Source organism: Rhineura floridana, chromosome 8 (genome assembly GCF_030035675.1).
Source record: "Rhineura floridana isolate rRhiFlo1 chromosome 8, rRhiFlo1.hap2, whole genome shotgun sequence".
Lineage (NCBI taxonomy): Eukaryota > Metazoa > Chordata > Lepidosauria > Squamata > Rhineuridae > Rhineura > Rhineura floridana.
This window is the reverse complement of record NC_084487.1, coordinates 36888923-36902958: the sequence shown is the minus strand read 5'-3', so window position 1 is coordinate 36902958 and position 14036 is coordinate 36888923. Positions and strand designations below refer to the sequence as shown.

The window sequence follows — 14036 nt, the reverse complement described above, 5'->3', positions numbered from 1 at the left end:
ATCCAGCAGCCTCTTCTTATGTTCTTAAGGTGGCCATGTGTCTGGGGTTTGACAGAGAACAGTTCGGTACTTGAAGTCCTCCTGTAATTGAAAGGCTGTTTGCCTCAAGTACAGTTTAATTATAAGGAACCATGAGAAGGGAGAGGAAGGACCTTGAACTTGCCCATCAACCATGAGCACCTGGACAGCAGGCTGAGCAGGCACACAGGTCAGCGAGTCAGTCTTCCCCACTATGGTGAGATGTATTGTTTTTCTCTTTACATTATAGTTGCACTTTCTAAATATGCATTTATACATTTAAATTAGCATATGGAATGCTATGCAAACCTTTTGTCTTCTTTTTTTTGGCAATACAAAAGTGATCACCCTAAAAAAGGAATATATGGGTAGACTCAAAGAATCCATTGCCAGAAAATTGCATTAAATTGCACCACTGTTTGTTTGTTTATAGTACCAGAAGCAGACAGTCCCAAAGCAAAGATCCACACAAACATTCTAGCTTTCTTGCCAAATCCTGTAGAAGAAAACAGGAGCTAGAAGAGAAACAGCTTCATCTCATCAGGACCCCAAGAATTGGGATTTCAGCCCTCCTCTTTGTCTTTCTCCTTCCATCAAAAGGAAAGGGAAGGGGAGAAGGGGGTGCCAAATTCTCCAGTGAGATCTTGAATCCTGGTTCTCATCCATTTGCTACATACATGGGCACATGGTGCGGGGACAAACAGCTGAAAATGGCACGTGACAACCACAGAAGAGTCCAATTAAACTTGTCATGTCTTCATCTATTAAGCCTTTGTCCCATCGGCATACTTATAATATTCCAGTCTGAATAATCTGAATTATTATCTTCTGGAGAGTTTGCTCCTTTCCTCAAATGACACTTTGAAATAAATTAACAACCTTGTCTTTCAAATACTTTCAAGCAGGGATGGGCAACTTTTGTTTTCTGAGGAGCCAACTTATTCTGCAACAGCTGGTATAGCACAGTGGGAAAGAGAGCCTGGGCTGGGAGTCCAGAGTCTGTGAGTTCAATCCCTGCTTGTGTCTCCTGGGTGTCAAGGGCCAGCTAAAGATCACCCCCACAGTGAGCGGCTCTGGGGTTACGTGCCCTGCCACCTATGCAGCGTGGGCAAGCTGCATAGTCCCAAGGAGCCCAGTTGGCCCCCAGCTGGCAGTTGCGGACAAGGAAGTGGCTGGCTTGTGCAGCTGTGGCAAGTTGAGCAGGCCCTAGCCAGCTGGGAAGGACTAGCCTCAGAGGGATTCAATGGTAAACCCCCTCTGAATACCACTTACCATGAAATCCCTATTCATAGGGCTGCCGTAAGTCGGGATTGACTTGAAGGCAGTCCATTTCCATTTCAACTTATTCTGCAAGTGCTGCATTTTGCCAACTGACTTCCCCACCCCATTTCACAAATAGCTAGGCTTCCATAAAAGAACTGACTCCATCTGTAGCAGTAAAATTTTCAGTGTTTTGGAACTCAAGCATTCAGGAAGAAGTGGAACATTACAAATACAAACAAAAGTGTAATAGTAAAGTGTGAGAAATCTTAGAACTTGAAAAATGTTTCTTCACGAGTGAAACGGGGGGGAAATTTTAATTAAAATTTTGTAAGGCTGAAGCAGTTGGGAAAATTTGCTTCAGGGTTCAGATCTGGCTCTCAAACCCCAAATTGGCCAAACCTGAGTCTGATTTTTTTTAAAAAACACAAGCAACCAGATTACATGACAATTTCAATCTGTTCTCATTTGTGCTGCTAATTTTGCACTGGTTTACTCTGTCTGATATATACCCAAGCCAGCTGTGATTTAAAGTTCCCCGTGTAATGAACAAATCAGTGTAACAAAACTAACCATCCACTTGTGTAGACCCGGATAAGAATTTTCAATCTTGCTGCTTAGCTAATTAGTGCAGAGTATATAACATGTTTGCAAATGCAAGTCTGAAAGCTTCATGAGCATTTTCCTAAAGATAATTCTTTAGGTTTCCTGGAACTGTGGTTAATTTAACAGCCAGACAGGGGTTTTATCAAGTGTTTAATTTACCCAAGTAAATTTAAGAAAAACCCTGTTAACATCAACAAATTGCAAATTTATGTTTGCAAAAAGTACTTTCGTGTAATTTAGTCACTCTTCTAATGGGGTCAGAGTCCATGTTACAAAGGTCCCCCTTGTCCTCTCTCCAAATGACGATTATGATGGCAAGCTAGCCAGGCAGGTGAGCCTCCTTATTCTATCAACAATGTAGCGGCAGGAACATTATACAGGAGACACTGCACAAAACTAAAGTGCTGACCCTCCATCCTGTCCTGCATTGGCTCAATTGACCCAGGACCAGGGTTCTTTGCAGTGTCTGGTGGAACTCAGATCTGAGTTGTCTAAGACCTAGATCTGGGGTTTCTTGGCTCAGCTAGCTATATTTGGTCTGAAGGTCTCCCTTCTCTGCCCTTGGGCACTGGCAACTTTATGGACACAAACAGGGCACAATCTTAAACAAAGCTGAAGTACAGGTTGAAATATCTAGAAGATCATGTCAATGGGGCTCTCTACCACCGTCTCCACTTGACTCCTTCCCACAGCTGCCCCTTTGGAAGGGAAGGGTTGTGGGACTCTTGCAAAAATTCCTCTCAAACAGCACATTTCCATGACTCCATCCATCCCACCATTTATGTTGCACTTCATGCATCTCAGAAGTGGATTTTGATACACAAAAGCTTGTGCCATAAAAGATTCTAGGGCTGTGCACCAGTTTGGGCCAAATCCCAGATCCCAAACCAAATTGAGCTGATTTAGGTTGACCCAGGATTCAGCCACAGTGGGTTAAGGTACTCCCAGGTCAGATTGGGTGCACCCAGAGCTATCAAAAGGGAGGTGGTCTGGCGGCAAGGAGACATACATAGGCATCCTACATGCATCTCTTCCTTCCCTCCATCCCAACCACATATTTAATTAAGGGTTTGTACCTTAATTAAACACTGCACAAGGCTCCTGAATTTGTTCAGGGTATGGATCCAGGCTGGCCCCAGACAGAGCAGGGCTGCTCTGAAGTGCTGGATCAGATCCTGAACTGGATTCGGGAAATGTGTACTTGATGTCTTTAAGGTGTTATACGACTCTTTGCTGGAGGTAAGACATAAACCATTATGATTTTCCAAGAGACACAATGCCATGCTTCTCTCTCTCTCTCTCTCTCTCTCTCTCTCTCTCTCTCTCTCTCTGTGTGTGTGTGTAAAGAGCTGCTATGAAATTTTCTCTGAACAAGCAATCTTAGCTGAATTGGGTGAGTGTTGACAAGTAGACAAATGTAGAATTACTCCCCCAGCACCAGTTATATTTTATATTTACCACAGAACCTATGCTACCTGACATCACAAAATAAGCCCAGAATAGTTCAGCGTTTAGGTGAAAGTAGCTAACTATAGCTAATTCTGCAATGAGATCATGAATCTTAGGCATCTGGCACAAGTGCCTTTTGAAAAACACACACATTTTAATACTTTTTCCACTGAGGGCATGGAAGACGATTACTCCTGACATCAGTGTGCTATGCAGTCTAAGCAAGAGAACTCCGAGAATTTTTTCTCACGTTATTTCAATGTGCAGAATTGAATTCATATAAAGAAATGAAGTTGAGTACATACGGCATGTATATCTTAGGTTATATACGGTTAGTGTTAGTAAAGGGAGTGAGTGAAATGGAATGCTGGTGAATGCTGTGTGTGACTGGCTGAGAGAATGGGTGATAGTTGGCTTATATTTGTGTAAATGGGCGTTGACAGTTAGATAGGACACAGACTTGAGAGGGATAGGCTGGAATGTGGGAGAGAGTGGGTTTGAAGGGTGGTTGTAGTGGTTAGTGTGACCGGATTGTACTTACACTGGTTAAGGAACTTAGGGAGTGTACTTTATATGAACTGAAGAACAGCAATCTTCAGCCACACACTTGAGAACTGAATTAAAAGTATTCTTGTTTATTCATCTGTTAAATAAAACATGTTGGTTTAAAACACACCTGATTCTTGGCCAGCTATTACAAAGAGTACAAGCCTTGTCAAAATATAAACAAAGATTGAAACAGTATTGAATGGTGGCAGAGGAGTTTACCTCAAGAGAGATACAGCGTCAGAACAAGAGAGCATCCCACAGTTGTGAACTTTTAAAGGCATAAAGATACACAGAGGGGGTTGCCTGCATACCTGAACATTTATTGCAAAGGCTGGGGAGGAATAGGGCAAAGTCCCCTGACAGCAGCCTGGCCATAGAGAAGTGTGACTGGTAAAACGTGTCTCTCCCTGTTAAAGGCAGAGAGGTAGCAGGTGGGAGCCCAACAGCATGCATGAACAGTACAGAAGTAAGAAGCATAATTCTAAATACTCTTTCCTGCAAGAGCACTCAACAATATTCAGGAGAAGGCACTCATGCAGTGCAATCTTATGCACTGTTACTAGGAGTAAGCCCCACTGTATGTAAAGGACGACAGTCTTCCTGTTACCAAGCCTGCAATTCTATGTGTGCCTTCCTGGGCGTAAAATCCACTGGGACCTACTTCTAAATAAACATACATAAGCTTGTAAATCTCCTAGACCAGCCATCTCCAACTGGTGCCCTACAGATGTTTTAGAAAACAACTCCCATCAGCTCCTTGGTCAATACTGGCTGGGACTGATTATAGTCAAAAACATCTGGAGGACATCAGGATGAGAAAAGGGTCATTCACTGCCAATTTTACTGCTGAGACTGACAAGTTGGAATCAGTTCACTCATAGCCTTGTAACTTTACATTTCTTGGATACACCTCAAACTGTTGAGAAATGCAAAACAAAACCTTTCTTATAAGAACAGGTTGTTTTTAATAGTTACGTTCTGGTGCCATCTTACCTTAAACACATTAGTAGAAATTACTGGGAACACATGTTTAGGATGTGCACTTGTATGCACTGGAAAACACCCCAGATACAAAAAGTTGCAGGTTTCAGAATAACAAATGCACATCCAAAACTATCCTAAATCAACAATCCTACATATGTCTACTCAGACGCCCATTGAGTTTAATGGGGATGATGCCCACGAAATGTGTATAGGATTGCAGTCTTAGTGCTACAACACTGGAAGTGCATGCAAGTTTATTTAAGAATAAGTTCCACGGACTTCTGTGGGGCGTACATACTAGTGAATATGCACAGGACTGAACTAGAGATTGCAAGCATTTGCAAAGCAAAGGAAATAAATCATCTGTCCACAACAGCTGAGAAATGGTGCCCTAGTCTTAGGGCCCTCACAGTAGCATAACTTTCTGCATTCACGGGATGATGCCTGGATTGATTAGAGCTGCACTGATGCTGTATGGCCATGGATCATAAATGGAGCTTGTGACTGGTAATCCAGCAGGCTGCAGCTGGATAACTCTTGGAAATCACTCCAAAAGGCACTGAGCTACAAAATATTGCTGAAGGAGTGACTGTTGGTCACATTTTGTTAAATGTCGACATAGATCAAAACTTTCCCCTTGATTTAATGTCCACGAATTTGATCTGGGATCATTTGCATATATAAGACCGAGGCATCATCCGAGACACAAAGATGTCATGCCAAACAAGCGCATGAGTGCAAAAGTCAACTGTTCCCGCCCTGAGCTATCTGCATCTTAAGTGGATGAAAAGAAAGAACCTTTTGTGCTATGAAGAAAGAGAGTTTAAAAAAAAAAATCTTGCAGAGAGGGAATATCAGCCACCAAGTACAAAAAGGATTTAAAGAAAAGATAAGTCATACTGAAAGGTCAAGATGCAGAGACCTTAACTCTTTCCAGCCAGCCTCTTCGGGCTCCTAGTATTGTTCACATGTCTAGTAAATAGATGTGAAACAGTCCCGCGTAGCATTTGTCAGCCAAGAGAGGTATAGTCATCATCATCATCCCCCCCCCCAAAAAAGGGCAGGCTGAATCTCTTTGCAGGAGATGTTTTGTTTACCCAGCCTGTTTTGCAAAGCAGCCTCGGGAATGGCATCTGAGCAGCATGCTGCCCCCCCTTCTCCCTCCAGCTTCAGCTATTTTCAGTAGAATCTGGAAGAGGAAAGGGGGGGGCTGACATATTTTTTCTTCTTCATTCCCCCTCCACCAGCAAAAGAAAAAACAGGGTGGGCAAGAATGAATGGTGCCCGTGCGCGCCCCTCTGTTTCTTACTAAGCATTGCGTTGCTCGCCACAGCCAGCCGGAGCAGAGCAGCCGCGTGGAGCGCGCCGTCAAGTTTCCAGCCCGTTCTAGAAGTGCGCGGCTCTCTCTCCCGGATGCCTGCCGCACGCTCGCACGGGCAAACACACACACAAAGGCAGCTTGTCGCCTTCCTCGAGTCTTCACCTCCACGTACCTTCTAGAACAGACCCCGCCGTGCGCTCTTCCTCTCCGGCCTGGCTTCCTCTCGCCCTCTGGCCGCCTCCTTCTCCGGCTGCCCCCACTTTCGCACCTCTTCCCTTCCCCGCAAGACCCTCCGTGGCACCCCTGGCTTCGCTTTCGTGCCCCTTCCTTCCACCACCACCACTACCTCTCCCAGCCCCCGCTTCGCCCCTCACCTCTGCTGCCGGCGCTGCCGGCAGTGGAATTCCCGCAGCCCATCGCCCGACAACGCCGGCTGGCTGAGGCGCTCTGCACGCGACCGCGGCCCGCGCTGCCGAGAGAAAAGTCCCCCGCCCGCCCTGCCTCCCTCCCTCCCTCCCTCTCTGCTCCGCCTCCCAGGAAGCAGCCTCGGGAAAGGATGCCGCTGTCCAGGGCGCCCCTCGCTGCAGCTGCTGGCGAAGGAGAAGCAGGAGGGGGCCGGAGCAGAACAGAAGAGCCGGCGCCGAGGGGACCACCCTCCTCCTACTCCTCCCTCAACCGTCGCCTGGGCAACAGGCGCAGCCAATCAAAGCCGCCTGTGTCTCGAGTAGCCTCCTTCCCATTGGCCTGAGCGGAGGGGAGCGGGATTTCGAACAGAGAAAGGAACGGGGATTCTTAGAATTATCTTCTCAAGGCTGCGCGTGAGCGAGCATCTTTCATAAAAGCGTCTGCTGTTGGATGAGGCCATGAAATCCACACACCCCTCCAGCAACTAGTATTCAATGGCAAACTCTAACTGAACATGGGGGTTCCATTGATTCACGAGCCCCCGAAGAATCCTGGGAACTGTAGTTTATCCCTCCTAGAGCTACAATGGCCAACACCCTTAAAAAACTACAGTTCCCAGGATTCTTTGGGGGAAGTGCTTTCAATGTATGGTGTGTATGCAGCCATAATTTTATTGCCCTGTTTAAAAGCCTCTTGGGTTGCTTAAGCAGTTTCACAGTCTTTATTCAGGCCCTTCAGCAAACTGGGGAAATTTGCATGACAAGGTTTGCAAAGCTTCCAATATACTCTTGTTAGGAACACTCTTTAAGAACATAAGAAAAGCCTGCTGGATCAGGCCAGTGGCCCATCTAGTCCAGCATCCTGTTCTCACAGTGGCCAACCAGGTGCCTAGGGGAAGCCCGCAAGCAGGACCCGAGTGCAAGAACACTCTCCCCTCCTGAGGCTCCCAGCAACTGGTTTTCAGAAGCATGCTGCCTCTGACTAGGGTGGTAGAGCACAGCTATCATGGCTCTTTACCATACTCTCTTTAATTCCCAAGGCAAATGCTTTTGACATCCGCACACCAATATTTTGTATTGTTGCGCATCTCCCCAATCTCCGAGCGGTGAGATTTCCGGGGTCCCTGGAAACCAGGGTTTGGTTTCCTTTGGGAAGAAGGTCAGCGGAGACTGCAGTGTCTTTATGAAATATGGTTTGTTTATTTACACACACTCCAACCTGAGCTTAGGATGGAGGGGTTCAATGCATCAGCAGTCCAATATCCAGCTTTTCCATCTGGGTTGCAGGGGCCACCCCAAATGCCATGGTGCAGAGAGCCAGTCTCTCTGCCTGCCTTCAGTCTCCAAGCATTCTGTAGACAAAACTCAGAACTACAAGCCTCTGCTGGGCTCCAGGAAGGGGAGGGGATGCTCTCCTGAAGAGTTTCAATGACAAAAGGGTCTTCCTGGCCCATTCACCATTGCTGGGCAACTGATAGGCCCATTATCTTACCTGGCCAATCTATTTGGTTAACAAAGGAGAGACTCATCTGACCAGCAGAGTGAGTTTCTGTCCCTGGAAGGGGACCCACAGGAATCATCCATCCCAACCCCCATGCTCATAACAGTATTATTGTAGTCCTTTTAAACAAAATAGTTGGATACCTTGCTTTCCTGCATTAAAAAGACCACAACACTTTTCTTGAATACAGAAAACAGTAGAGTGGTGACAAATTCAGAAGTGCAGGATCCCTTCATGTTAGTCACAGCCATGCCCACTCCCCACTTTTTTTGCTGCGTGGTTGAAAATGAGATCCTTGTTAATGGCTAGGAACCAATAACCATGAAAGAGGAGAGTGTCAGCCCTGAGAAGGATCTTCTCAGTGTTTGACTCGCCTCCTTTTACTCTGATGGCTCCTATCAACAGGAAAGGACAAGAAAGCATGTTAGAAGACTTTTATTGGTGGCTAACACACTCCCCTTTCATGCTGATTGGCTCATGGGGTGCTGGAGACATATGGACCCTGCTCCCAAAAAAGTAAAATATCTAAGACCCCCCAAGATCCCACACGACTACACCTCTGACAGAAAGGAGGAGCATCGGATATAAAATCATGGTCAGAGATTCATCTCAGCTGAGCAGTCCAGGGCTTATCCCCAGAACATTTTATGTGGTAGGTCTGGTAGCATCAGAGCAGTGATTAAATCCATGCTTTGGAACTCTTGAAGAAAAGAACTGGAGCAGAGGATCAAGACTGTTGGAAGTGTGGCCAGAACAACTTCTATTTGGTTCTCTTTGCATACCTAAGGGGAGATAGAGAGGGTCCTCCAGCTGGCTAGGCTACCTATCCTTACCCATGTTCCTCTACTTGTCTTCCTTGCATTGTAAACTGATATTCTCAGGGAGCTGGCTACACTTCCAGCCTCTCCTCCTCCTTTTTCTCAGACTAGCCAAGGGACAGCAAACATCCTCGTCTTTGTCTCCCTTCTCTACCATGGCAGCAATGACCAAACCTGGCCATTGCGCCTCCTACTTAGATAGCTAGGGCTAGAGCCTTTCATGTCAAGTATGTATTTCTATAAATAAAGTAGCCTTTTCTTATTTTACCAAGTCTAAAGTCTCAGTGATTCAAAGCAAGTAAAAGTTTGCTTTCTCTCAGGGAAACCACACACAATCTGCACACAATGCTGAGCAAGGTACACTCAGCTAAACTCTGCTCATTTACCAATACTCTAACAAAGACGTAATAGAAACAAAATAGACTTGTAACCTGATCAAGCAAGAGAGATCCATGTACAGAAACAGGCTTACATGCTTATTGTAGATGATGTGGATCCAGATGTGTTCAACTGGATCCATGGAAACAGCTGGATATGTGTTTAGATATAGATGGGAATTGTGCATTACCATTTAAGATCACTCATTGTTGCACATGTGATGTTCCTGTATTAATGTATATATGGTAAGTGCTGTTTGTATAGAAGATACATGGTAAGTGGAATGAAAGAGGAGGGGGGAGTAAATGAGCAGTAGAATGCTGGATGATTGGCTGAGTGTTTGGATGGCTGAGAGTATAAATGGAAAGATGAGAGTTGAATCTGGGTGGACAGTGGGTTGTTTGAGAGGTGTTAGGTGGACGTGAGTGGGTTGTTTTGGTGGAGTTGGGAGGTGGGTGTGAGTTGGTGTATGTCAGGAGAGTGTGGAGAAAGAGGGAGGTGGAGTTCAGATTAGTAATAAGTCAAATATCACAGTAATAGATGAAACCATAAGCTTGTAGATCATTATCAAAGTTATCTTGTTATTAATGTTATTTAATAAATACTATTTTGGTTTACCGAAGGCCTGATCCTTGGCTGGGGTTTTACAGACCAGAAGGGAGGGTAAGGTAATGACCAAGGCTGAAGGGAAACAGTAACAAATGGTGGCAGCGGTGAAGAGGAGATTATAACATTCATAAGTATCTAGAGCAACCCTGAGTTATGAGTTATCTGCAGTGATACAAGGGGGTTGGGAACAGCATAGGCACGCAGTCACAGATATAACCGGATAGGGAGACTCAGGCAAGGTCTCTGGGAACATTGGTTGTAGAACGTGACTGGTGGTGCTGCCTAGCAGGGGGATCTATTGAGATCTGCGCTAGAGCGGGGAGAGAAACCATAAAAAAGGACAGTCCGGACTGGTGGAGTCCCTGGTGGTGCCTAGTGAAAGGCAGTAGCCACGATCAGGTAGGAACCTGACAGGGAGAGCCAGGGAAGGGCGTCACACACATCACTAGTGCTGCTTGACTAGTTGACCAGAACTATGGTGAATCAGTTTTTAAGCTATTGGGTTTGTGGACTGTAGTCTGTAATCTGATGCTAGTCAGTTTTGTATGTTTGAACTTGAAAGGTTTTATTACTGGGGCACTATCTCTGTGAAGGTATTAAAATATTTGCATCAATATTTGTTCTTTATTACTGTTGCTTGACTAAGAGTTTTGTATAACTTTAAAGCTTGCATCTTGCATGGTAGTTGGCTCAATAAACATTAATGATTTGCTTACACAGCAGTGGGTTTATTATTTCCCTCCCCCTTAAAAATGAATGCAAAAAGATAAAAAGCTGCCAGACCTACCCCTGAGGTAAGAACCCTGTGAACAAACAACAAATATATCCATATAAAATGTTTATTAAGCATTTTAAAATAAGAATCCCTATCAAGACTTCTGTTGTTATTGTAAAAAACAACAACACCCCACAAATTTTATCACACAGCAATTACAACTTCCCATAAAATTGCAGGGGGGGGGTTGTTAAGAAGAAATAACTTGAAAAGTCTGGTTGCCCAGTTCCAAAGAAGCCCAGGTTTAATGCTCACAAAAGTGTGTAATAAATAGCACCCACAGCATCTGCCTAAAAACAAAACAACAATATTACAAAAAGCCGCAAAGAAAATGTAATATCCATCATAAACAGAACAGGAAGTTCAGAATGTACAGAAGGGCTTTCCATGTGCCCAGTGAAACTAGTGCTTAAAAAAAGGTTCAACACCTGCTTCCAATGCCACAAAGAAAACCGCTTTTGAAACTCCCCCAAGTTTTTTTAAAGTCTTGCCTTGCAAAATGGACAAGCGCTGTTCAAAAGGGAAAAAAGTCAAAAGCTGCACTACCTTGCAAAAGCTTATAGGAAGTAGCTGTGCAGTTCTCAGGATTGTAGGTCAAAAAATAATTCAAAGGAAGGAGAAAAACCTTGAAAAACCCTGGCATCTACAGATTTCCCCCCCCCAGCCCTGCTTATTTCCCCCCCCCAGCCCTGCTTATTTCCCCCCCAGCCCTGCTTATTTCCCCCCCCAGCCCTGCTTATTTCCCCCCCCCAGCCCTGCTTATTTCCCCCCCCCAGCCCTGCTTATTTCCCCCCCCCAGCCCTGCTTATTTCCCCCCCCCAGCCCTGCTTATTTCCCCCCCCAGCCCTGCTTATTTCCCCCCCCCAGCCCTGCTTATTTCCCCCCCCCAGCCCTGCTTATTTCCCCCCCCCCAGCCCTGCTTATTTCCCCCCCCCCAGCCCTGCTTATTTCCCCCCCCAGCCCTGCTTATTTCCCCCCCCAGCCCTGCTTATTTCCCCCCCCCAGCCCTGCTTATTTCCCCCCCCCCAGCCCTGCTTATTTACCCCCCCAGCCCTGCTTATTTACCCCCCCAGCCCTGCTTATTTACCCCCCCAGCCCTGCTTATTTACCCCCCCAGCCCTGCTTATTTACCCCCCCAGCCCTGCTTATTTACCCCCCCAGCCCTGCTTATTTACCCCCCCAGCCCTGCTTATTTATCCCCCCTAGCCCTGCTTATTTACCCCCCCTAGCCCTGCTTATTTACCCCCCCTAGCCCTGCTTATTTACCCCCCCTAGCCCTGCTTATTTACCCCCCCTAGCCCTGCTTATTTACCCCCCCCTAGCCCTGCTTATTTACCCCCCCCAGCCCTGCTTATTTACCCCCCCCTAGCCCTGCTTATTTACCCCCCCCTAGCCCTGCTTATTTACCCCCCCCTAGCCCTGCTTATTTACCCCTTAGCAGCAGGCATGGAGAAGGCATCACTGTTCCTGATGCAGAGGTAAGCAGAGAGAAGAGCGAGCTTCACCTTCTAAGTGCCAAGCTGCTGTTAAAGGTGAAGGAATGGGCCCAGCAGAAAAGGTGAAGCCCTTACTGCCAGCACTGTCAATTGTCTACAGCTGCATTGGGAAGGGCTGTATCTCAGTAAGCAAAGTCCCTTCCTTGAAGGCAGAAGGTCCCAGGTTCAGTCCCCAGCATCTCCAGGTAGGGCTGGGAGAGACTCCTGCCTGAAACCCTGGAGAGCTGCTGCCGCCAATGAGAAACGGCTGACGGGGATGGGGAAGCAAATGTTTCTTTTCACTTTGCTGAGTTGCCTTCCTTGGGATACGCCAACTTTGTGAGCATGAGCATGTTACTGCTGCATTTCCCTTTGATCTGCCTGCTCCCTGCTCCAAACTCCCCCAGCAGTGTCTGCATTCTAGGCAAACCCAGATTTTATCACCCAATAAACTGTTATTCAGGAGGTTTGTATGTATGTGGCAGACAACACACCAGTTTCCTATTTACTTGTTATCTCTATGAATCTGAATGTAACCTGCTTCCCAGCTATCCTTATAATGCTGCATCTGCTCTACCTGAGTCACCTAAAAGAGAGTGAATGGCTTTAGATGCAGGAGTGACAAGAGACACAGTCTGCTTGTCTTTCCTGTGCGTCTGTTCTAGGGATGGGGAACCCATGGTCCTCCAGATGTTGCTGGACTCCCATCAGCTTCAGCCAGCATGGCAAATAGTGAGGAATGATAGGAATTAAGAACAGTGGCGCCCTCTAACAAATTGTAGTCCATCTAAAGAAATTGTAGTCCAATAAGTTCTGGAGGACCATAGCTTCTCCATCGCTGCTCTAGATGCAAGCATCCCAAGCTGCTCTGCATGGCATCACCAGTGATTGTTTCTTGCCTGACTTTAGGGAGGTTTGCCGAATTTAACACCCTCTGGTCAGGATAATATTCATGTTGACTTTTGTCTTCCTCCTGTGTGGTCAGAGTCCAGCTCTTCAAGCCAGAACCTGATCCAAGTCAGACACACAAGGCAGCTTCTTGACACAAAATTCAATTATTCTGCAAATGGAAAGACATCAAATAAAAATAAAGTTTCCCATCTTCTCTTGACAAACATGACAGCAAGGTTAATAGACTGGCATATTATCAGGACCTTGAATCGGCAGTCTCTATTAGGGAAGGCACTTAACTGCTTTCTTAAGCGCAAGCAGGTATTTTAGTCCTGTTGATTTGAATTTACACAGCTTTAAATGCTTTATTGAGCTGGTGCCCAAATTATTTATCATCGTGTTAGCATGTCTAAGTCATTACAGGAAGATATCTCTTTGCCTAAGAAGAAAGATAGAAATCCTATGATCAAGAGGACTAGTATTTCAGCATGGAACTAAATTATACTAATTGTGAATGGATTAGGCTAAATACTGTACTTGCTTACCTGGGAATGAGTCCCATTAAACTCAGGGCGCTTCCAGACTGTTTGGGTGGGATTCAGTCACATACCAGCAAATTCAGGTTGCCCAATCAAAGTTGATTTAGAGCTCTTGCACAACAAATTTGCTTCCCCATACCCCCCTCCAAACCTGGACTTTTTGCGATAAGGAAAGTGATGGAGAAATGCACTGGAAAGAGTAGGATAGCATTTGCTTGGGGCAATGTTGTCTACGCCTTTCCCTGCAAACAAATCAGAATGAATGCTCAAGAAAAAGTCAATAATCTCCCCACAAACAAATCAAGATGAATGTTCAGTACGCAGGTCATCTGGAAGCAACCTCAGTAAGAACTTCAGCACAACCCTCACCATGTCTGCTCAGAAGTAAGTCCTATAGAATTCAGTGGGGCTTACTCTCAAGTAAGTGGTGTTTGATTGTAATCTTACATGCATATGGTT

General features: G+C 45.8%; 1 protein-coding gene across 5 annotated transcripts in view; it reads right to left on the bottom strand.

Moving 5' to 3' along the window:
* C8H12orf75 (chromosome 8 C12orf75 homolog) overlaps positions 1-12190 on the bottom strand; it is a 45415-nt gene extending 33225 nt beyond the window's left edge. For 4 of the 5 annotated variants that reach the window (XR_009764385.1, XR_009764386.1, XM_061638917.1 and 1 more), the window contains exon 1: positions 6562-6670. Coding sequence is in view for 3 of the 5 variants with exons in the window: in XM_061638917.1 (XP_061494901.1) it covers positions 6562-6604 (43 nt within the window). In the remaining 2 variants the exon portion in view is untranslated. Of the gene's footprint in view, positions 1-6561; positions 6671-12103 lie in introns of those variants that run through there. The other variant, XM_061638918.1, reaches the window with a different exon arrangement.
* Between the last annotated feature and the right edge of the window lie 1846 nt (positions 12191-14036).